The 23794-nt window shown below is 36.3% G+C and overlaps 1 protein-coding gene across 1 annotated transcript in view; it reads left to right on the plus strand.

Annotated features, from left to right (window-relative positions):
- The window catches only part of LOC123562298 (WD repeat and FYVE domain-containing protein 3-like), a 113275-nt gene that overhangs the window by 27606 nt on the left and 61875 nt on the right, over positions 1-23794 (plus strand). The window contains 16 exon segments of the mRNA XM_053537018.1: positions 482-648; positions 4430-4485; positions 4899-5045; positions 5753-5850; positions 6202-6362; positions 8029-8121; positions 11419-11612; positions 12118-12256; positions 15988-16088; positions 16284-16438; positions 18176-18262; positions 18519-18965; positions 20738-21129; positions 21487-21708; positions 21883-22061; positions 22544-22772. Of these exon segments, the coding sequence (XP_053392993.1) occupies positions 482-648; positions 4430-4485; positions 4899-5045; positions 5753-5850; positions 6202-6362; positions 8029-8121; positions 11419-11612; positions 12118-12256; positions 15988-16088; positions 16284-16438; positions 18176-18262; positions 18519-18965; positions 20738-21129; positions 21487-21708; positions 21883-22061; positions 22544-22772 (2867 nt within the window).

Genomic DNA, 23794 nt, shown 5'->3' on the forward strand with positions numbered 1-23794 from the left:
AATAAGATACTTGGTGTGGAATTTTCTCTGTGTTTGTGTGCATATTTTTACAAAATTGAAATTCATTTTATGTTATATATTACAAGATACAAAACAGTTTAGAACTAATTGTCACAAATGTGCCCGAATAAAAGAGCACAAGACTACATGATGACAAAAGGCAAGCTGATGATACAGAAATTAATCTTGAAATTCATTTGTCTGTCACCTCTAATTCATGCAGGGAGGGAAGTTGCCAATAACTTGTGAAACAAACAGCACTGATATGAAATCCAGGAGTTGGTAAACTGACCATTATACAGTTTGTATATAACAGATATACTGTTGAAAACTGGTTTTAAACTCTACAAAACATACAAACGTAGCAGGAGTGGTGTTTGTAAGAATATTTTATTCAATGGTAATAAGAGCTTGTTTTGTGGGGGAAGCTGATTAATAATATCAGTGAATATAAATCATTTGACTGACTTGGTGTTGTCAGGTTGGAGTTGGATACCAGTGAGGAAGCAGTGCAAGCCTTGCGTAATCTGTTGCTCCTTGTTGGATCCCTGACTACCTGTGGCTACACCGAGATCAAACCCAGCACTGCCAGCACAGGGTCCATATACCAGATACCTGGCTTCTCACTCCCGCAGCCAGCAGGCAAAGGTATGTTTATGAATGGGTGTTATGATGAATTGTATGCACGCTTGATGTTGTAAATTCTATCTCCTTGAAGTTTAAGTTTAGGAACATGCACACTTTTGTCATTTCATTGAAAAACAAAAATTTAGATATGTTCTGTTAGATCTAACAACTTGTTTTCTTAAAGATCTTTTTCAGTTATTTCTTTATAGATTTAGGTACATTTTAGATATTCCCTGAAAGTAGTCTTTGATATTTGCTCCGTCATGTCTTATTTACTAGAATATATAAGAGCCGTGCCATGAGAAAACCAACATAGTGGGTATGCGACCAGCATGGATCCAGACCAGCCTGCGCATCCGCGCAGTCTGGTCAGGCTCCATGCTGTTCGCTTTTAAAGCCTATTGGAATTGGAGAAACTGTTAGCGAACAGCATGGAGCCTGACCAGACTGCGCGGATGCGCAGGCTGGTCTGGATCCATGCTGGTCGCATACCCACTATGTTGGTTTTCCCATGGCGAGGCTCATAACATTTTTTTCTGTCCATTTTGGTAACAAAGTGACTAATTTCAGCTCAATTTGTTACAAAAATAACATCAGTAGCCTGTTAAAGTAGGTTTGCTGTTGCCTGTGACACTTAATTTGAGGTGTTGATTAAAATGATTTTATAGTATTCTGATATTTTTTACTTATGAATAGTCTTTAAAGGTATTGTAAACTTTCATTACTTTTGCCATGCTTCTATTCAATGAAATGTTATTTTTTGGTTCAAAAGAGGGGCATAAGGTTCTCTTTGTTTTGAAATTATCCCATATGATTTTGCTATGATTTTATTGTATGATTTTGCTTGTACTGTAGTTCACACCTTACCTTGGGTTACAAAACAACAGACCAAAGTATAAACAGATTTCTAGCCCACCTGAACACTTAGTACTTGTGGTGAGCTTTAAGGGTCATTGGTTGTCTGTCCATCATTTAACCACAACTTGTTTGTGTATGCTGCGCCATCCAAATTTCCGAAGCAATGTCAATCAATCTTGGAGCCATGCAATGGCCATGAGATCTTGGTGAGGTTTGATTTTTAACTAAGTACGACCACGAGGTCAAGAATTATGATCCTTGTTAAGAATTTAAAAAGCCACATTTCACTGTTTATACAGTGAAGATCTTAGTCAAGTTTGTGTATGGGCAAAATTGGACCAAATGGTGAAGAGTTGTGTGCTCTTGATTTATATAAAAATTGTATATTACATTTGTAATACTGTAGCAAATATTCAGGTCGACAGCATAAAGAAAACTACTTCATACAGTGTTAAGAAGACTTGTAGTGTGTAGAATGAAAAATTCCTGGAATAATAAGCTTGTTTCAGCATGATCTGTTTTAATTGTGTATAGACATTTTTATTAGCTCGACTATTCATAGAATAGTAGAGCTATTGGACTCGCCCATGCGTCGGCGTCCGCTTCCCGATTTTGGTTAAGGTTTTGTATGTAAGCTGGTATCTCAGTAACCACTTGTGGGAATGGATTGAAACTTCACACACTTATTCACTGTGACAAACTGACTTACATTGCAGAGGTTCCATAACTCTATTTTGCTTTTTTACAAAATTATGCCCCTTTTTTGACTTAGAAATTTTTGGTTAAGGTTTTGTATGTAAGCTGGTAACTCAGTAACCACTTGTGGGAATGGATTGAAACTTCACACACTTATTCACTGTGATGAACTGACCTACATTGCACAGGTTCCATAACTCTATTTTGCTTTTTTACAAAATTATTCCCCTTTTTCGACTTAGAAATTGTTGGTTAAGGTTTTGTATGTAATCTGGTATCTCAGTACTTACTAATGGGAATGGATTGAAACTTCACATACTTGTTCACTGTCATGATCTGACATGCACTTAGCAAGGCCCATAACTCTACTCTTTTTTTTTTTTTCAAAATTATGCCCCTTTTTCGACTTAGCAGTTTTTGGTTAAATTTTTGTATGTAATCTGATATCTCAGTATCCACTAATTGGAATGGATTGAAACTTCACACACTTGTTCACTGTCATGATCTGACATGCACTGTGAAGGTCCCATAACTATACTTGGCATTTTTACAAAATTATGCCCCTTTGACTTAGCAGTTTTTGGTTAAGTTTTTGTATGTAAGCTGGTATCTCAGTATCCACAAATTGGAAAGGATTGAAACTTCACACACTTGTTCACTGTCATGATATGACATGCAGTACAGAGGTTCAATACCTCTACTTTGCATTTTACAAAATTATGCCCCTTTTTCAACTTTTGTATTCATTCAATTGACAAGGCTGTTAAATAGTCGAGCGTTGCTGTCCTCCGATAGCTCTTGTTTTTCAGCATGTGCTTACATTTGTGAAACCTTTTCATCAGTTTTATCAAATGATTAATTTCTTTTTACAGAGATAGTACATGTGAATGCTAGTCCCAGTTCCAGTTGAGTGATTTTCTAGTTTTGAATAATATTTCTATCTATGTTGGTGTGGGCTAATATTTGGCTTTGTAGATACCATTTAGAATAACCTGCACCTATATTCACTAGTTCTCTCACATTTGAGTTCTGTGTGGGTTTAAGATGTTACTATATCCCACAGTTCTAAACAATTTGATATTTTATACCTGATCGGGACCACTGTTTCCCTGTGGAGCAGTATTCGTATGGATCTATACAGAAGCATATTTATTCATAATTGACTTTACCAAATTGTTAAATCATGAATATTGGGTTTTAAATTTCCTTCAGCTTTGCTAGTTGAAAAATCAGTACGGACACATTTTTTAACTTCAAATGCTCGGTACAAGATACAAGTGAAATAATTAAGTTAAAGAAAACTGTTCGTGTAGCATTAGTGAATATGGTGTGTGGAGCATATTTATATCCTGCTATTTCACTTTTCACAAAACTAAAATCTTTTTTACTCTATGTTTAAATCTCTTTTACACCCACTTTATAAGATATCAAGGAACTTACACTAAGTCTTATATTCATTTTGATGAACTTGAAGCCTGTTTGTTAAAAATGGTAATGATGCTTTAAGGGTGTGTGGTCTCAATGTTATGTCTCTTGTATAAATGTGTTGTTATTAGAGGTGGTTGTGAAATACACATGCTATCAACATGATTAATATTTAAGTATTGAAGAACAACATGTTTATGTGATGGTATATGTAAGTGAACAACATTAGGCATTTTCCATTGAGTTTTCTAACATCTTTGCTACAAAACAGAAAGTACATGTACAAATCATTCTGAAGAATTCTTTTTTCCAGGAATCTTGTCTCATTTAATGGTTTCGGCATTGCATTGCTTGCTTTTAAGAGATGCTAGATGCGTGGCTAATGGCTAATGTGGGCTTGGTTGTTATCAGTTAATGACAAGATGCAAAATAGAAGGCTGCTTTAGTCAAATCGCTTATATTTTCTTACTGTCTAGAGAAGTGTCAAGCTTAGAGGTCTCAATAGTTAGAATTTTCTATTTATAAATATCAAATCTGAGAATAAAGGAACATAATTTGTTTCAGTTCTCTAACCATTTTATCACCTTTTTTCCCCTGAATAGAAATATTCTTTAAGGTGTATTGATGGCAAGTTTACACATAGTGTTGTAGTTGAGTTTCTTGCAGTCTTACTATTACGGTAATCATAATTTTGAAACGGCTGAATATTTATGTAGTCTATTTTTAGTTTCTAAATAGTTTGAAAATGGATTAAAGAGCTGTAAAGACTTCCGTTTTTTAAGTGGTAATCATTTGAATGTCAGGGAACTTTATATTATTCCAGGTGTTAGTGTGAGAAATATCCAGGCTTTCCAAGTGCTACAAAACGTCTTCTTGAAGGTGAGTTAGTGAGAAATGTTTGTGTTGGATAGAAAATAGTCACCAAAATGTATTTTTCCTTTAGGTGGATTCTTGTTACATTTCATCAGCTCATCTACTACGTTTTTCAGTCTGTCTGAGTCATTTAGATAACTTTAGAATAAATTTAGCTGAAGAAAGAATAACCTTATATTTTCTTTGTTCTTCAAAACATTTCTGATCAGCTGTATTGTACCCATATCTGGACATAGTTTTCAAATTGACCTAAGTGCCCAAATTATTTTTTTTAAGTCAGGAGACAGAAAGCTTGCTAAAAAAACTAGTCATATTGGCTTGCAACAACACTGAAAAACTTTTATATTGTCTTACTAGATTACTTCTGGTTTTATAACACACCTTAATATATAGTGTTACCCACATGTTCTGTATTTTAGGCTCACTCAAGTGCACTGTGTAATACAATCCTTGATGTAATGAGCAGTATATACCACCAAGATAATGCCAACTATTTTATACTGGAACCACAACATACACTGTCACAGTTTGCTGAAAAAATACATCACAAATCACCTGATGTACAGGTATAAGTTTTATAATGTTCATAATTATACCCCCACCAAATTTTGTTTGGGGTTGGCTATATAGTAATCACTTTGTCCTGTCCTGCCCTGTCTCGTCCCGTCCTTTCTAGGGAACCAGTACATATATTAATTTGAAACACAATGATTACTGGCAGAAATACACTATTGACTTTGGAGTCACTGGCTCAAAGGTCAATGTCATAGGGACCTGACTTTATTTCTGGTATTCTTTTTCTTTGTTTCTGAGCTTTTAACATAGAAAGTATAATAGCTACTTCATTCAGACTTATCATAATGAGGATCCCGGTGTTTTAGGGTCAGAAGGTCAAAGGTCAGTGTAATATGGAGACAAAGAATGGTTTGCAGACTGTACGTCATAAAGTATTATAGGGAATGTTTTCGTTTGTTTTTGATGCCCATGTTTTGCTGTCTTGTCCCATTCTGTGATCAAGTGGAAGTATTATGCTTCGTTAGGCAGGGCTCTTGTTTAATTAATCAGTATGAAGTGTATATGGAAATGGATGAGTTTCTGCTACTACTGCTGATTTCACAACATGATGATGATGATGATGATGATGATGGTGTTGGTGGTTGTTGTGGCATTTATCTTGATGACAATGAATGTGGATATAGGTGGTAGGGGGGACGGCCATGTTGTAGATAATGTAAAGAAGTTGTGAACAAATTCTGTCCTTTTTTATTTTCAGGAGAAATTCTTCGAGTTGTTAGAATTCATAGTCTTCAACCTAAACTTTGTACCATGTAAAGAATTGATCAGCCTTAGTCTTATCCTAAAAATACAACAGTAAGTTGCACTTTTGATTTTTACCTCCAATTTTAAATGTACAAATTTCATTCCTTTGTCTTTAAAAGTTTTCTTTAAAAATAAGATGGCCAGGCTGTCAGAGCATATAGATGAAAATTATAAGTGTTTCAGAGTGCTTTCCAATGATCAGTGTTATTCAGAATTTCTTGTTGAAATATTGAAAAATATAAAAAAATCATTTTGATAACCATGAACATTTTCAAATACAGGTCATTGCCTGAGACCAACAAAACATATATTTGTAATCAGCAGACAGGCAGACAACAGTAATTTTGAGATTTGGGATGAGTGGCTTTTACTGTTTTGAACATACTAACTTTCATATTTCAGTTCGGTGCCAAATAGCATTTTGTGTCTAAAATGTTTACAAAAGATTCTACAATACCATATCGTGTTTAAAGATGTATACCGTGAGGTTGGTATGTTAGAAGTCCTCATTACATGTCTGCACAGATTTGCTGCCTTGTTGAAGGATCCACAGGCAGATGGAGGTAGTTAGAGTCAGTGTACCCGGTTTCGCACTGTACGCGGTTTCGCACACCCAGTAAATTCATGTACTTTGTGAGAATAAAACAGAAAATTAACAATTCTTTGTTACTGTTTCACGAAACTGACTTATTCCCTACATAATCTGACACACGGGGTCTTTCCCCACTGGAGCCTCGTTCTGGTAAGTGCAGACGAAAACAATAACAATATCAATGGAGACCAGTAGGTCAGCTGAAAGATATTAAGTTTCATGAAAAAAATGACTATGCAAACAACAACAAGGTGCAAAATAAATTGAAAAATCACTATTCTATCATACAGGTAAGTATTTACCTACTACTTTACCTAAATGAAAAATATTTCAACAGTTATTGAAGTTCTCCCAACCTGCAAAATGCCTTCAACTTGATTGTTTGCTTTACGTTTTTATTAAAACAGAGAACTTAATCGAATAATTAGACTTGTGGGGGTCTTTTGTGATTCAACAGCTTCTATTGTTTTATTTTTGTTTCATGTATTCAGTTGTTTTAGCCTTTTCTGCTTTTAGAAGTAAAAACAGGGTTTGGTACCTAGCTTTCACTTTCATAACTGCTTTTAAATTTCACTTTCAGATGTTTTATTGGAAAATACATGTTTAAATTGAATTATATAAATGGTTAAAAAGTTAATTAATATTTTTCTGTTGAGTAAATGGATTGTTATCACCGAGTTCTATAAATAGCAGGGTGTGCGAAACCGGGTACACTTAAATGCAACAACTGGTCAAAATATGTTATCCGAATCAAGTACACTAAGAGGTATGACGTCATTGTAGTGGGAAGTGAAAGTAGCGTGTTTCAAACCGAAATAAGTGTGTTTATTAAAACATATAGAGGTAAATTCAAATTTAATCATTTTTAGCCAGATAGGAAGGTATTCTTAGGAAATGTGTGCGAAACCGGGTACACTGACTCTAGGTTAAATTATGTCTTAAGATGATTTAATAAAGTATGAACTAAATGATGCATTAATTGAAGGTACTTTGCCAAATCCTCTCTAAACTTGATCAGTTTTGAGAAAAAGATATATAAATTTTAGAATTGTCATAATGTTTTGTTTTGTGGTGTTTACCATCAGTTTAACATCATGTTGATGAAATTATATAAGGTCATATGGTGACTTTCCAGCATTTGATGGTGGAGGAAGATCCTAGGTGCCCCTCTTTGCATTATTGCAGCATGGGCGGGTACCTGATAGAACCACTGACCTTCTGTAAGCCAGCTGAATGGCTTCCTCATATGAATTCTACACTGTATACAAGGTTTTGAACCCAAAGCACTGAGGGGCAAGTGATTTGAAGTCAGTGGCCTTAACTGTCAGCCATGGAGGCCCATTGTTGTTCTGTAGATTACATTGGGCTAGCATTATCATATTTTAGTGAAAAGCTTGTGATTGTTTATATTAGACTGTTAACAGTCCAGAGGTCACAGTTTGGCCCAATTTTAATAAGCATTGTGGAACAATAGTGTGAACTATTATATTTATATATATATATATTTGCTTCTTTTCAGTTTGACACTTTCCTACAAAAAATTCTAGTTCTGTTTCAGCTACACTGATTACTTAAACTGCTATTGTTTCAGGGTTTTGGCATGTATTGGCATAATATTATTATAGTGAATGTTTCAGATACAACCAGAATGACCTCAGACCAGAAGGAACTAGGGTTTCTAGTGATGGAAGTGTTAGCTATGTTGCTAAGCAACAGTAATCCAAATACAAGTAGGTCATTATGTCTCCCCCAGGAGACATATTGTTTTTGCCCCGTCCATCCGTCCGTACGTCACACTTCATTTCCGAGCAATAACTGGAGAACCATTTGACCTAGAACCTTCAGACTTTATAGGGTTGTAGGGCTGCTGGAGTAGACGACCCCTATTGTTTTTGGGGTCACTGTCAAAGGTCAAGGTCACAGGGGCCTGAACATTAAAACCATTTCCGATCAATAACTAGAGAACCACTTGACCCAGAATGTTGAAACTTCATAGGATGATTGGTCATGAAGAGTAGATGACCCCTATTGATTTTGGGGTCACTCCGTCAAAGGTCAAGGTCACAGGGGCCTGAACATTGTAAACCATTTCCGATCAATAACTAGAGAACCACTTGACCCAGAATGTTGAAACTTCATACGATGATTGGTCATGAAGAGTAGATGACCCCTATTGATTTTGGGGTCACTCCGTCAAAGGTCAAGGTCACAGGGGCCTGAACATTGAAAACCATTTCCGATCAATAACTGGAGAACCACTTGACCCAGAATGTTGAAACTTCATAGGATGATTGATCACGAAGAGTAGATGACCCCTATTGATTTTGGGGTCACTCCATCAAAGGTCAAGGTCACATGGGGCCTGAACATGGAAAACCATTTCCGATCAATAACTGGAGAACCACTTCACCCAGAATGTTGAAACTTCATAGGATGATTGTACATGCAAAGTAGATGACCCTTATCGATTTTGGGGTCACTCCATTAAAGGTCAAGGTCACAGGGGCCTGAACATTGAAAACCATTTCCAGTCAGTAACTTGAGAACCACTTGACCCAGAATGTTGAAACTTGATAGGATGATTGGTCATGCAGAGTAGATGACCTCTAACGATTTTGGGGTCACTCTGTGAAATGTCAAGCCCCAGGGGCCTGAACATTGAAAACCATTTCCAGTCAGTAACTTGAGAACCACTTGACCCAGAATGATGAAACTTCATAGGATGATTGGTCATGCAGAGTAGATGACCCCTAACGATTTTGGGGTCACTCTGTTAAAGGTCAAGTCCAAAGGGGCCTGAACATGGAAAACCATTTCCGATCAATAACTAGAGAACCACTTGACCCAGAATGTTGAAACTTCGTAGGATGGTTGTTCATACAAAGTAAATGACCCCTATTGATTTTGGGGTCACTCCATTAAAGGTCAAGGTCACAGGGGCCTGAACATTGAAAACCATTTCCGATCAATAACTAGAGAACCACTTGACCCAGAATGTTGAAACTTCATAGGATGATTGATCATGAAGAGTAGATGACCCCTATTGATTTTGGGGTCACTCCATCAAAGGTCAAGGTCACAGGGGTCTGAACATGGAAAACCATTTCCGATCAATAACTGGAGAACCACTTCACCCAGAATGTTGAAACTTCATAGGATGATTGTACATGCAAAGTAGATGACCCCTATCGATTTTAGGGTCACTCCATTAAAGGTCAAGGTCACAGGGGCCTGAACATTGAAAACCATTTCCAGTCAGTAACTTGAGAACCACTTGACCCAGAATGTTGAAACTTAATAGGATGATTGGTCATGCAGAGTAGATGACCCCTAACGATTTTGGGGTCACTCTGTGAAAGGTCAAGGCCACAGGGGCCTGAACATTGAAAACCATTTCCAGTCAGTAACTTGAGAACCACTTGACCCAGAATGATGAAACTTCATAGGATGATTGGTCATGCAGAGTAGATGACCCCTTACGATTTTGGGGTCACTCTGTTAAGGTCAAGGCCACAGGGGCCTGAACATGGAAAACCATTTCCGATCAATAACTAGAGAACCACTTGACCCAGAATGTTGAAACTTCGTAGGATGGTTGTTCATACAGAGTAAATGACCCCTATTGATTTTGGGGTCACTCCATTAAAGGTCAAGGTCACAGGGGCCTGAACATTGATAACCAGTTCCGATCAATAACTTGAGAACCACTTGACCCAGAATGTTGAAACTTCATAGGATGATTGAACATGCAGAGTAGATGACCCCTATTGATTTTGGATTCAGTCAATTAAAGGTCAAGGTCACAGTGGCCTGTTCATGTAAAATCATTTTTTGGAAATAACTTGAGAACCACTTGACCCACAATGTTGAAACTTAATATGATGATTGGACATGCAGAGTAGATGACCCCTATTTATTTTGAGGTCACTTGATCAAAGGTCAAGGTCACAGGAGCCTGAACAGTGATTTGAGAACCACTAGGCCAAAAGTGTTGAAATTTAGTGGGATGACTGGACATGCCAAGTAGATGATCCCTATTGCAGCCAACCATCAGTGTCTCTTTGACTTTCGCTCCTGACCCCTATTGACTTCTTGCCTATAGGACTTTGCATTTGGGGAGACATGCGCTTTTTTACAAAAGCATTTTCTAGTTTTTCTTCTGTTAAAAGCTATTAGGCACAAAATCAGAATTTAGTGCCTTCAGCTTTTGTTTACAACTTTACAGCTGGTATTATGTAAGCTGTGATAATTGTTCACATTTAAGGAACTTATCATCATTGTCAATTATTTGCTTGAAGACTGTATTAGTAGAGTTGTTAACTGACTCAGCCAAGTAAGTGACACGTGAAAGCTTATGGAAAACTGAAATATGTTTTTTTTATAAAATATTATTTACAGAAATTGAATTCAGATACATTTAAAGTTGTGTTTAGACCATCTTTTTGACATCCATAAGCAAAGATTTTATACAAAGATTTGACTGTAGATGGTAACTTGCATAATTTTATAGCCTTTCATTCAGTGCATGGTAGCTCTCATTTTATATGATGTAGCTTTAAGCTAGAATCACACTGCCCTCAGATGGACTTGCGGCCGAGTTCCAGACTCCCATCCCCGGATTGCTCTGGATGTGTAAAAAAAATGGGTTTTGCAAATTTGTTACATTATAAATCTCTAATGCAATCGTAACCGAACCTTAATTAACCTTATTAGAACCGGAATAAAACAGCAATAGCTCATATTCTTTTACCACAGTGATTGTCTTCCAGACTTACTTTTAAGGTCTGTTACGATCTTTTCAGAACTGTTATTACGGATTCCTTACGGATAAATTCTCTGTGGCAAAATTTTGAGCATGTTCAAAACTTTTAACCCTTGCCCCCAGATGCCCCCAGTATCTGAACGGATACACCGGATGACTTCCGAATGAGTTGGGAGTTCTACGGATGGTATCTGGAACTCATCAGCAAGCCCATCCATGGCAGCGTGATTCTAGCTTTAAGAGCATTACTTTGTATAATTACTAGATGTGTTCAGGGAGTGTGGTGGTGCTAGATGTGCCCACAACATGGTGCCATTCATAGAGTGTCGGCATCAGGCACTGAATATAGTACAGCAGTTAGTTCTGTCACCGGGAGGTGATGATGATATGGGAACATTGCTAGGCCTCATGAACACTGCAGAGGTGACAAACCTTGAACTTAAAACTGCTATTCTCAAGGTAAGTACTCCTGAATTACTATTTAATGTTTATTTGATAAATCCTATCTCCAGTTTAAATTGTTGGTAGTTCCATTCTGATGTTGAATTACCACTGTCTGTGGTCTGATGTGGCATGGAAAATACCAATGTTGAACTAAGATTCAATAAATTAATACCTGCAATTTATTTTCTTCCAAGTTAAATCCTTGGTTCAGACAACCAGTTTGTTACAGAATTATGAAATGCTTTGTTTTATTTTCCATGCATGTAAAATGTTGTTAGCTGTCAAGATAAAGTGGTTTGTCTGTTTTTCAAAACTTGAAGTTGTGTTGATACTGGTGTAAATTGTGTCTTTTTATGTTACAGTGCACTGAAATATATCGTAAATGTGTTATTTTTAAACAATATATTCATAAAGATGTGGTCATTTGTATATAAAAGTAATTTTGTTGAACATGTGCTAATTTGGTTGTAAAATGTTTTGGGGACATACATAAATAGAAAAATATTATTTCACATTTCAGTCGTTATTGAATGTATTACGAGAGAGTCATAGAACTCGTACTGTGTTCAGGAAAGTTGGAGGTTTTGTCTATGTAATGTCAGTACTGGTTATAATGGAAGGCTGTCTGGCTCATCCACCGAAACAACCATGGGACAAAGGTACAGTTTTATACTTTATTATGCCCCCCTTCGAAGAAGGAGGGGTATATTGTTTTGCAGATGTCAGTCGGTAGGTCGGTCGGTCGGTCGGTCGGAATGTAGACCAATCCGTTTCTGGATGATAACTCAAGAACGCTTGGGCCTAGGATCATGAAAGTTGATAGGGAGGTTGGTCATCACCAGCAGATGACCCCTATTGATTTTGAGGTCTGTATGTCAAAGGTCAAGGTCACAGTGACCCTGAATAGTAAAACGGTTTCCGGATGATAACTCAAGAACACTTGGGCCTAGGATCATGAAAGTTGATAGGGAGGTTGGTAATGACCAGCAGATGACCCCTATTGATTTTGAGGTCAGTATGTTAAAGGTCAAGGTCACAGTGACCCTGAACAGTAAAATGGTTTCCGGATGATAACTCAAGAACGCTTAGGCCTAGGGTCACGAAAGTTGATAGGGAGGTTGGTCATGACCAGCAGATGACCCCTATTGATTTTGAGGTCTGTATGTCAAAGGTCAAGGTCACAGTGACCAGGAACAGAAAAATGGTTTTCAGGCAGTAACTGTAGAACGCTTGGGCCTAGTGTCAGGAAAATTGATAGTTAGGTTGGCCATGACCAGCAGATGACCCCTATTGATTTTGAGGTCATTAGGTCAAAGGTCAAGGTCACATTGGCCAGGAACAGTTAAAACGGTTTCTGATATTCTTGTCCAAAACCATAGGGCCTAGGGCTTTGATATTTGTTATGTAGCAAGATCTATTGGTCCTCTACCAAGATTGTTCATATTATTTCCCTGGGATCAAATATGGCCCCACCCCGGGGGTCACATGGTTTATATAGACTTATATAGGAAAAACTTTGAAAAACCTCTTGGCCAAACCCACAGGGCCTAGGGCTTTGATATTTTGTATATGACATCATCTAGTGGTCCTCTACTAAGATTATTCAAATTATTCCCCTAGGGTCAAATATGGCTCCGCCCTGGGGGTCACATGGTTTTCATAGACATATAGGGAAAAACTTTGAAAATTTTCTTGTCCAAACCACAAAGACTATGGTTTTGATATTTTGTAATGTAGCATCATTTAGTGGTTCTCTACCAAGTTTGTTCAAATTATCCCTGTAGGGTCAAATATGGCCCTGCCCCAGGGGTCATATGGTTCATATAGACTTATATAGGGAAAAACTTAGAACCTTCATGTCCATAACCTACATCATTCAAATTTGGACCACATGTATAGTTTTGAGTGACAAGATGAACCTTGACATGAGTTGACCTTGATCTTGACCTAGTGACCTACTTTCACATTTCTGTAGCTACAGCCTTCAAATTTGGACCACATGCATAGGTTTGTGTACCGAGAAAAACTTTGACCTTGTTATTGACCTAGTGACCTACTTTCACATTTCTGAAGGTACAGGCTTCAAATTTGGACCACATGCATAGTTTTTTGTTCCAAAATAAAATTTGACCTTGATTTTGATCTAGTGACCTACTTTCACATTTCTCAAGCTACAGCCTTCAAATTTGAACCACATGCATAGTTTTGTGTACCGAAATGAACTTTGATCTTGAGATTGACCTAGTGACCTACTTTCACATTTCTGAAGGTACAGGCTTCAAATTTGGACCGCATGCATATTTTTGTGTTCCGAAATAAAATTTGACCTTGATTTTGACCTAGTGACCTACTTTCACATTTCTCAAGCTACAGCCTTCAAATTTGAACCACATGCATAGTTCTGTCTACCGAAATGAACTTTGACTTGAAATTGATCTGGTGACCTGCTTTCACATTTCTCAAGTCACAGCTTTTAAATTTGGACCACATACACATTGTTTTGTACCGAAATGAAATTTGACATTGATTTTGACCTTGAGCTAGTCTTGAAATTTGGAACATTAAAAAATGGCTCAGTGGATGGCGCCAAGATCACTCTGTAATCTCTTGTTAGGTTAATAGGTTAATGTCAAGGTCAGATTAAACCAGAATGGTAGAACTTTTGTTTAGAGTGAGCATATAATTTCTGTTCCTTGTGCAATTACTGAATTCATCAAGGGGGACATTTCGTGTTCAACGAGCTCTTGTTTCTGTAATTTTACAGTGATCTGACTGACAGAATTTTTATATTATGATATATTTAGGTTTTCCTGTGATAATATAAAATTGCAGAATGTCTTCTTTTAAACAAATGTCAGTGTTGCCTATTAAGGTAGTGCTGCATGTTTGATAAACTGGAAGTGATGATGTAACGTCATTTATCTGGAAAACGTAGAATAAAGCCTGGATAATGGCAACCCCTGAGTAAATTTATTACAATAGCAGTGTTAATATCTTTCTAAAGTTAGAATATGATGTTAAAACATCTGACATGTTACATAATTCAAAATAATGTCTTAAAATTAGCTTAAAATGTGCGGTTCACATTATTCAAGGTCAAATATCTCAAAAAATAATTTCTATTTGTGAAAAATTGCGCAAGGTCCAAATTTTTAGCTCACCTGAGCACGAAGTGCTCAAAGGTGAGCTTTAGTGATCACCCTGTGTCCGTCGTCCGTCCGTTGTCCGTCATCAACAATTTGACTGTTAACACTCTAGAGGTCACAATTTTAGCCCAAACTTAATGAAACTTGGTCAGAATGTTACCCTCAATAAAATCTTGGACGAGTTTGATATTGGGTCATCTGGGGTCAAAAACTAGGTCACCAGGTCAAATTGAAGGAAAAAATTGTTAACACTCTAGAGGTCACATTTTTGGCCCAATCTTAATGAAACTTGGTCAGAATGTTACCCTCAATAAAATCTTGGATGAGTTTGATACTGGGTCATATGGGGTCAAAAACTAGGTCACCAGGTCAAATCAAAGGAAAAGCTTGTTAACACTCTAGAGGTCACATTTTTGGCCCAATCTTAATGAAACTTGGTCAGAACCCTTAATAAAATCTTGGACGAGTTCGACATTGGGTCATCTGGGATCAAAAACTAGGTCACCAGGTCAAATCAAAGGAAAAGCTTGTTAACACTGTAGAGGCCAGATTTATGACTGTGTCTTCATGAAACTTGATCAGAATGTTAATCTTGATGATAACTAGGTCACCAGGTCAAATCAATGGAAAAGCTAGTTTACACTGTAGAGGCCACATTTATGACATACCTTAATTAAACTTGGTCAGAATGTTAATCTTGATGATCTATAAGTCAGTTTCAAATCTGGGTCAGGTGGGATCAAAAGCTAGGTCACTAGATCAAATCAAAGGACAAGCTTGTTAACACTCTAGAGGCCACATTTATGACTATATCTTCACGAAACTTAGTCAGAATGTTAATCTTGGTGATCGTTAGGTCAAGTTTGAATCTTAGTCATATCTGGTCAAAAACTAGGTCACTGGGTCAAGTCGAAGGAAAAGCTACTTAACACTTTAGAGGCCACATTTATGACCATATCTTAATGAAACTTGGTCAGAATGTTAATCTTGTGGATCATTAGGTCAGTAGGTCAGGTGAGCAATACAGGGCCTTCATGGCCCTCTTGTTCAAATCAGTCTAGCCAAAAAAAAAAAACAAGCACACGACTCTTATCTTTTTTTATTTGCTGAATTTTTGAAAAATGAAGTATATTCTGAAGTTTTGAAAAATCAAGAGCTTAGTCAAATTCTACATGGTAGAAATTTTTTTATCAGAACATGCAGAACTAGCTTAAAATATTAATTTTACACTTGATGGTTTTCAGTGAGCCGTGTCGAAGTGTTGATGATGTTGAAGACTGTGTTCAGCTCTCTGACTGTTGCTATGAGATACGAGCCTGCTAATGCCAAATTCTTCTCTACAGATGTAAGTTTAATTAGGATGATTTTTTTTTTTGCAATTTTTTTAAGCTCCCACTGTTATCTTTCATGAATATATACTTTCACTTACAAAAATACATGATACTGTTACTTACAAAATAACTTGATACTTTTACAAACAAAAATAAAAGTTGCCAGTGGAACATTAAATACAGAGAAAACTGATCATTGTATGTTACAGGTGAGATATGACAGTTTGACAGAAGCTGTAAGACTGTTGGGGTGTTTCTCCTCCACACAAGATATAACAGCCCTGGATGATGATACAGACTGCTCCTCACTGACTGAAGGCTACCAGGCATTCGAGGAATTATTCCACCAAAACAAGGAAGCAAGGTTTAATGAATTTATCTTTTGTGAATATTTCATGTTGTATTTGTAAATGTGAATTTTTTTTTTTAAATGTTTTTTTGTCCGTAATATATCTCTAAATATTTATAAATAGAGAGGTTGCAATTTCATGTGTATGCCAGTGATTTCCTTTATTTCATTAAGCATCCTGAGGTGTTAAAATCCAGACAATGGCAAGCTAATCACAAAATATAGCCTGGCATGTTCAATTCTACCTGTAAAAGCAAACGCAGGTTTAAAACAGGTGTAGCAAGCTGTTCAATTCAAGGTGGCTAAACAGAATTTGTTCTGATTTTTAACATCTGATCATTTAAACTTATTTGTGTCCACTTAATACAAGTAAGATTTTCACAGGAGGTATTTTCCTATCCTGGAACTTGCCCAACCAAGATAGAGGTATTTCTTGTGAATTGTGAACATACTTTTCTAAAGGAATGATATACATATAAGACAATTTGTTTTATATTTGTTGAATAGTTGTATTAACAGTTGAATATTTTACTGAAATTCATTAGAAGATTTTGTTAAGTTCCCTTTGGAAGTGACTGAATGCAGATTGTTGCCTTTTAGATCATTGAAAACTACCCAATATCTGTCAAGTGCAAATGTAAAACTAGGTATTATACTAAGATATAAAGAATACCCAATTTCTAAAATGTTTTCACAATAAAGGGGGTTAATTGCAAAATTTTATAGAAATCGATAAAACATACATACATGTATGTAATAGGGAACTATGTCTATGTAATGGGCTGTTTTACCTGTTAAACAAGCCTCTAACAGAATAAACAAATAATGAAAAATGTCACAAAATCATTATTAGATGTGATTGACTGCCTTCAATTTTTTCAGACAACATTAATAGAAAATTTTTTGTTTTCTTTAATTCGGCCAAAATACGTCTTTAGTAGTATTATATAGATGTAACAAGGATGTTACAAGGATGTTACATGGGTGTTTCTTATATTACGTGTGTCTGAGAAGGAGCGTCTTTTTGTAGTCCATTTCTTAAATCAGTCAGAAGTGGGGCATTAAAAGATATTACATGATCTTTATTTATGTTACTTAATGTTACGTTATGTTATTTGAAGTTATGCTTGTAACAAATGCAACGTATGTCACGAAATTGCGCCAATTTTGTGCTCTAGGTGTACCTACTTTTAGTTGAAGTGAGACTAAGCGATCCAAATTCCAGAGGCAGCAGCGGTGACAGCGTCGGAAATTGGAAATAACTCAAAAACTGTTACATATACTTCTTTTAAACCCTAGAGACCTTGACTTTGAAGAAATCAGTCTTTGAAAATTCACAAAATGACAATTTTTCAAAAAACTATTACAGATATAGCTTTGAAACTTTGGAAGATGGTTTTAAAACTCATTTTGCACCTATTTAATTAGTCAAAGCTCCTGCGGGCGAGACACTGTCAGGCGATAGCCTTGTTATGTATAGGGATTTAGTATATATGCGCACAGGCATGAAATTGTAACCTCTGAGATACCATTGCATTACATAGTTTAAAGCCATGAGACAGGAAGCAGAGGACATCTTGCTTCTCTTGATTTATTTCAGACTATCAGTTGAAATCTTGCACATTTATATTCCCAGAGACTTAGATATTATTTGTCAAGTTTCAGGTATTTATGAGTTTCTCTTGAGTTAAAGTGTTGGAGAAGCAGATATATTTGTCAGTTTAAATTAACAGCTGCTTATATTCTATTCAGAACAAGAGAAGATATACCAGTACTGTTGATGTCAGCATGTCAGATGATTAGATACCTGTATGATATGGCACTGGATGCTTTTGATAGGTGAAATAGTTTTAGTATTGTATACATATTTTAGGTTAGGTTCAAATTTTTCCAAATTAGCTTTGAAAGAAACTAATTTTGTTTTACTTTTCAACATACTGAAGATTATTCTGATTACAATATCACTGGTGTCTATTGCTTGTAACAATATTTTTCCACTTAAATTTAGTGGGAAAAATACTGTAAAAATACTTAATGAAGGATAGTTTTTCTCTGCTGTCAACAAGGCCTCGTATTTCTTCTATTCTGTTTTTAGACCATATATGGTGTCCGGTTCCAAGAAGAGTGACTCTCCATTAATCAAACGGCACACAGTATTCCAGGAGAGCCCTTCCTCCTCACCACAGTCATCTCCAAAACTTAAAAGGGCAAGCACGGGGAGTCTGTCTCTACCTGTCAACACTACACATCCCGAATACATTATCCACGCTGGCGCTGTGTTGTCAATATTCCATCTACTGCCTGCTGTAGCTAGTGACAATGATAAACTTACCAAAGACCTGAAAGTGTATGTAGCAGGACTGTTGAAAAACTTGTTGAGAAAAGAACACAACCAGCAAGTGATGTGTGATGCAGGTTTTCCTCATGAGTTATTGAGTCATGGAAATATTTCACTGGCTGATGAATCACATCCTCTTCACCCCTCATTACAGTATATGTTTGAACGTCTAGCATCACAGTCACTAACTCCTAGAGATTTAAGGTAAGTTACAACTGCTTTGATCTGCAGTCATATATTCGTTTCTTTGTTATACCCCCACCAAACATGTTTGAGGGGGGTATATAGGAGTCAGTTTTGTCACGTCCTGTCGCGTCCCGTCCCGCGTCCCGTCCCGTCGCGTCCTGAAATCTATTATCTCAGTTACTACCAAATGGATTTGATTCAAACTTAAAATATATGTTCTACCTTATCACCCACATCATGTGACACAAGGTGCATAACTCTTGACACCAAGTTTTCATGAATTATGTCCCCTTAGAATTTAAGGTTAATTTTGTTGTATTTTCACTATATCTCAGTTATTACTAAATGGATTTGATTCAGACTTAAAATAGATGTTCCACCTCATCACCCACATCATGTGACACAAGGTGCATAACTCTGACACCATTTTTTTTATGAATTATGCCCCTTTTTACTTAGAATTTAAGGTTGATTTTGATGTATTTTCACTATATCTCAGTTACTACTGAATGGATTTGATTCAAACTTAAAATAGATGTTCCACCTCATCACCCACATCATGTGCCCACATCATGTGACACAAGGTGCATAACTCTGACACCAAGTTTTCATGAATTATGTCCCCTTTTACTTAGAATTTAAGGTTAATTTTGTTGTATTTTCACTATATCTCAGTTATTACTAAATGGATTTGATTCAAACTTAAAATAGTTGTTCCACCTCATTACCCAGATGATGTGACATAAGGTGCTGAACTCTGACATAAATTTTTTATGAATTATGTCCCCTTTTACTTTAAATTTAAGGTTGATTTTGATGTATTTTCACTATATCTCAATTATTACAAAATGGATTTGATTCAAACTTAAAATATATGTTCCACCTCATCACCCACATCATGTGACACAAGGTGCAGAATTCTGACACCAATTTTTCATGAATTATGCCCCTTTTTACTTAGAATTTAAGGTTAATTTTGATGTATTTTCACTATATCTCAGTTACTACTGAATGGATTTGATTCAGACTTAAAATAGATGTTCCACCTCATTACCCACATCATGTGACACAAGGTGCATAACTCTGACACTAATTTTTCATGAATTGTGTCCCCTTTTACCTAGAATTGAAGGTTAATTTTGATGTATTTTCACTATATCTCATTCTGATTGGCTTAGAGCCAAAGGGAAGTAACCTTTTTTTTAACTTTTGTACTTAGTTTCTTCCCCTTAAATTCCAGGAATTAGTCTATTTTTAGAAATCCTATTTTTAGATTTTTAATTTTTTAGGTATTTTTCTAACTTTTTTATTATAAGTCCTATGTAAAAAGTAAATACATTTTTCTGTGGTAACATGGGTCGGTAAGACACTTTTTTGTATTCACTTTTAGTGTATCTCTAATATTAGAGATTTAATATATTTACTAGTATTACTATACTATAGTATTATACTAGTATTACTTATATGTGGAAGCCCAGGATGAAGTACTCCAAAGTATTTTTAAGATTCCTTATGGTTGCCATTCTTCTGTGACAAGACCGTATGGTGGGGGTATGAGTCACTCCTGTGACAGTTCTAGTTAATGTAGGTTTGAAGTATGTAGAGCTTAAAAATGATGATTTATAACGGAAATTTTTGCAAACCAGATCAAATTTATTTAAGTTGGATACTGATATAAAATATGAATCGTTTCGTCACATTGTGTAATCAGTCAAATTTTAATTATGCAGACTTTGTTATAATGCAGATTTTGTTTTAATTCAAATTGCAATTTCTTTTGCTATTGACAGAGACTTTCTGAGATTAGGATCACCTTTAAACTGTAGACCAGCAGATGAGGACCTTGAACATTCTGAAAAACTGAATAAAAGTTGGCCACTGTCAAGACACGCTAGTGTTGAAGAGAAATGAACACCTTTTGAAGTAGAAAGAAAATTGAAGACTACAGGGTGTCCAGTGCCATTAACAAGAGTGAAATGTTTAGTGTCAATGACAACCCCCAAAGATGCGAGAATGCATGGTTCTAGTGTGACTCCAGCGTTTGTGGAGTTTAATATGAATGCTGAAGGGTTTGGGTGCCTGTATTTACCCAGTATAGCCCCACAGGGACCTCCAACACCAAGTGTTGTGAGTGGGGTTGTTGGGGCAGCAGACCCATCAGTGATTGGAGGAATTGGATCAGGTATGTGGCAGTGTCTAACCAGGGTTACAGCTGATAAAGTGAGTTCAGTTCTAGATCCCTTCATCGATTGTTGGATAAATATCTTTAAAATTTATCAATCACAGATATGATGCAATGAAAAGGTATAGACCTTAGGATTCTTCTCAGTAATCATGCATAGACACAAAAACATGGTTGTCAGTATGCTTAAAAGTATTACTAAAAGTTTAAGGCTTTGAAATAAAAACATCGAGACATTATACTTAAGTAGCCCTGCAAAATTTTACACGTCTGTTGATACTTAATGCTTTAATCAACCTGGTAATTTTTTTTTTAATTTGATGAATCTTTATTTGATTTTCTTCTTTAAATGTACAGGAGAGAGAGTGTTTCCCCCACAGTCAGGCCTGACATTCTCATCATGGTTCTGTGTGGACAAGTTCAGTGTATGGGGCACAGATCCCCACCCCGTCAGACTGTTCACAATTGTACGCAACCTTCAGGGGCGGGAGGAAAATCTTATCTGTCTCAGTATAACTATATCACCGAGGGATAAATCACTGTATGTTTGTACACAAGAGACCTTAATGCCATCTGCAGGTAAGATTTTATTGTGTAATTAATTTTATATCTAAACAGTTATACTGTTTGTATTCTTACCTCTTACCACTTAATATATTGTAACAACAGTTTTGTCGATATAAGTACTTACAACATTTGAATATGAAGAGGTCTGATGGATATCTAACAGATACAGTTTAATTCACATTCCAGCCCCTCCAGATGATCTAGGGGAACCGAAGTTGACAGACAACCTGGTCAAGTTTTGGCATCAGGACATTGACCTTGAAGGTCAGTGGCATCATTTAGTTCTCATCTTTCACCGGGCTGGCATAATGAAGAACTCTAGCGTGAGTCTTTTCCTGGATGGAGAACATGTCAACACTCATAAGGTATGTTTGTTGTCAGTATTATTAATATTTTCATAGTTTAATATAATGTGATACTTCACTTTCAGTCGTCAATATTTTACCTTAAACAAAGACACACAATGGTAATTGAATCTTTTGGTCAGAAAAACAGAAGTATACTTGCTGAGAGTGTTCAGTTCCTCTGCACGAAAAAAGTTTGCAATGAAACAAAAGCAAATATAGGAATAATATGTTATTGTTATTCATCTTTCTGATCTCACACATTTTCGGTACAAGAAACACTGGTGAATATAGTATTTTCTTTATAACTTGCTCTAACTGATGTGTTCTTTTTTGACTCCTAGAGATATGGATTCAGAAAAATTATGTGGTCCTTGATTTATGGGGGTTGCTCAGCTTGTGTTCACCTGCTGGTGCTAGGTATTTTTAGGAACAGCTTAGTCCTTTCGTTCAATAAATTCCAGTGAAATATTTTGTTTGTTCTATTCTTTGACATATTACAGTTGCATTACATCTCCCCAAACCTTGGTGTAGGAGGCTCGGCAAGTCCAACAGCATTTACCTCTGTGTTTGGGTATATTGGTACCCCACCTCAGCTGCGAAGGCAATCCAGACTCACATGGAGACAAGGACCATGTCATCTGTTTGAAGATGTGATTTCATCAGCTACAGTCAAAAATATATACACTCTAGGACCAACTTATATAGGAAGTTTTCAGGCACCATATCTAGGTAGGTATTCATTATCTGTGTGTTAAAAAAAATAAGATATTTCATGAATTATGTCTCCTTTTTACTTTGAATTTCAGATTCAATTTTTGATACCCTTTCACTCTGTCTCTCTTATTACTAAATGGATTTAATTTAACCTTTACCCTGCTGAATTTCTGAAATGGACTGGTCCATCATTCAATTTGAGCAGTACCATTTATTATTCAAAGGGGTATTCACTGAAAATTTACTGGCTGAATAGCGAACAGTGCAGACCATGATCAGACTGCACGGATGTGCAGGCTGATCTTGGTCTGCACTGGTCGCAAAGGCAGAATCACTTGCCGCCAGCAGGCTAAGGATTAAACTTAAAGTAGTTGTTCCACATAATCATCCACAGGTATTAATCACTCCATTGATAGCTGTAGTTTCCTCAGATATGCCGTATTTTACTATCAAGTGTCGAAATAAATCATGTGCACAGTCTGTGACAACTCTGTTGAGTCATTACAATAAGCTGAGGTGGCTTGTAGTTTGCCACCAGTAGTTCGTACTTTGCCTTGTCTTCAACTGTTCACCAAACTGAGGCAGTGATGTTCAGTATATGCCATTTAATTCTGACAAAAATGCTGGCAGACGATCAGGCAAGTTTGATGGATTAAACATCAGTAAATTGACAGAAAATGAAGATTTAACAAGTATGGTATAATTGCATGAACAACATATCTGTGGCAGAGTTAATTCCCAAATATAACCAGATGCTGAAACAAAACAATAATTGCAAGAAAAGGAAATGCTGCATTTGTCAGCATTACATGCATTTGTCTGCTGTTAAATAGTCCTTTAAAAGCATTTATAATATTATAAAATGTCTTACACTGTGTAACTAGTTACTAGCAGTTAGTTCTTAGATAACCATAGCTTCATATACACAAAGTGGGAAGGTAAAGCAAAATGCACAGACTAGATCCAAAAGTTCCTACATTTATAGTATAGACATTTTAGAAACCTAAACAACAGCAACAGCAACTTATGACAACTGT

Source organism: Mercenaria mercenaria, chromosome 2 (assembly GCF_021730395.1).
Source record: "Mercenaria mercenaria strain notata chromosome 2, MADL_Memer_1, whole genome shotgun sequence".
Taxonomy (NCBI): domain Eukaryota; kingdom Metazoa; phylum Mollusca; class Bivalvia; order Venerida; family Veneridae; genus Mercenaria; species Mercenaria mercenaria.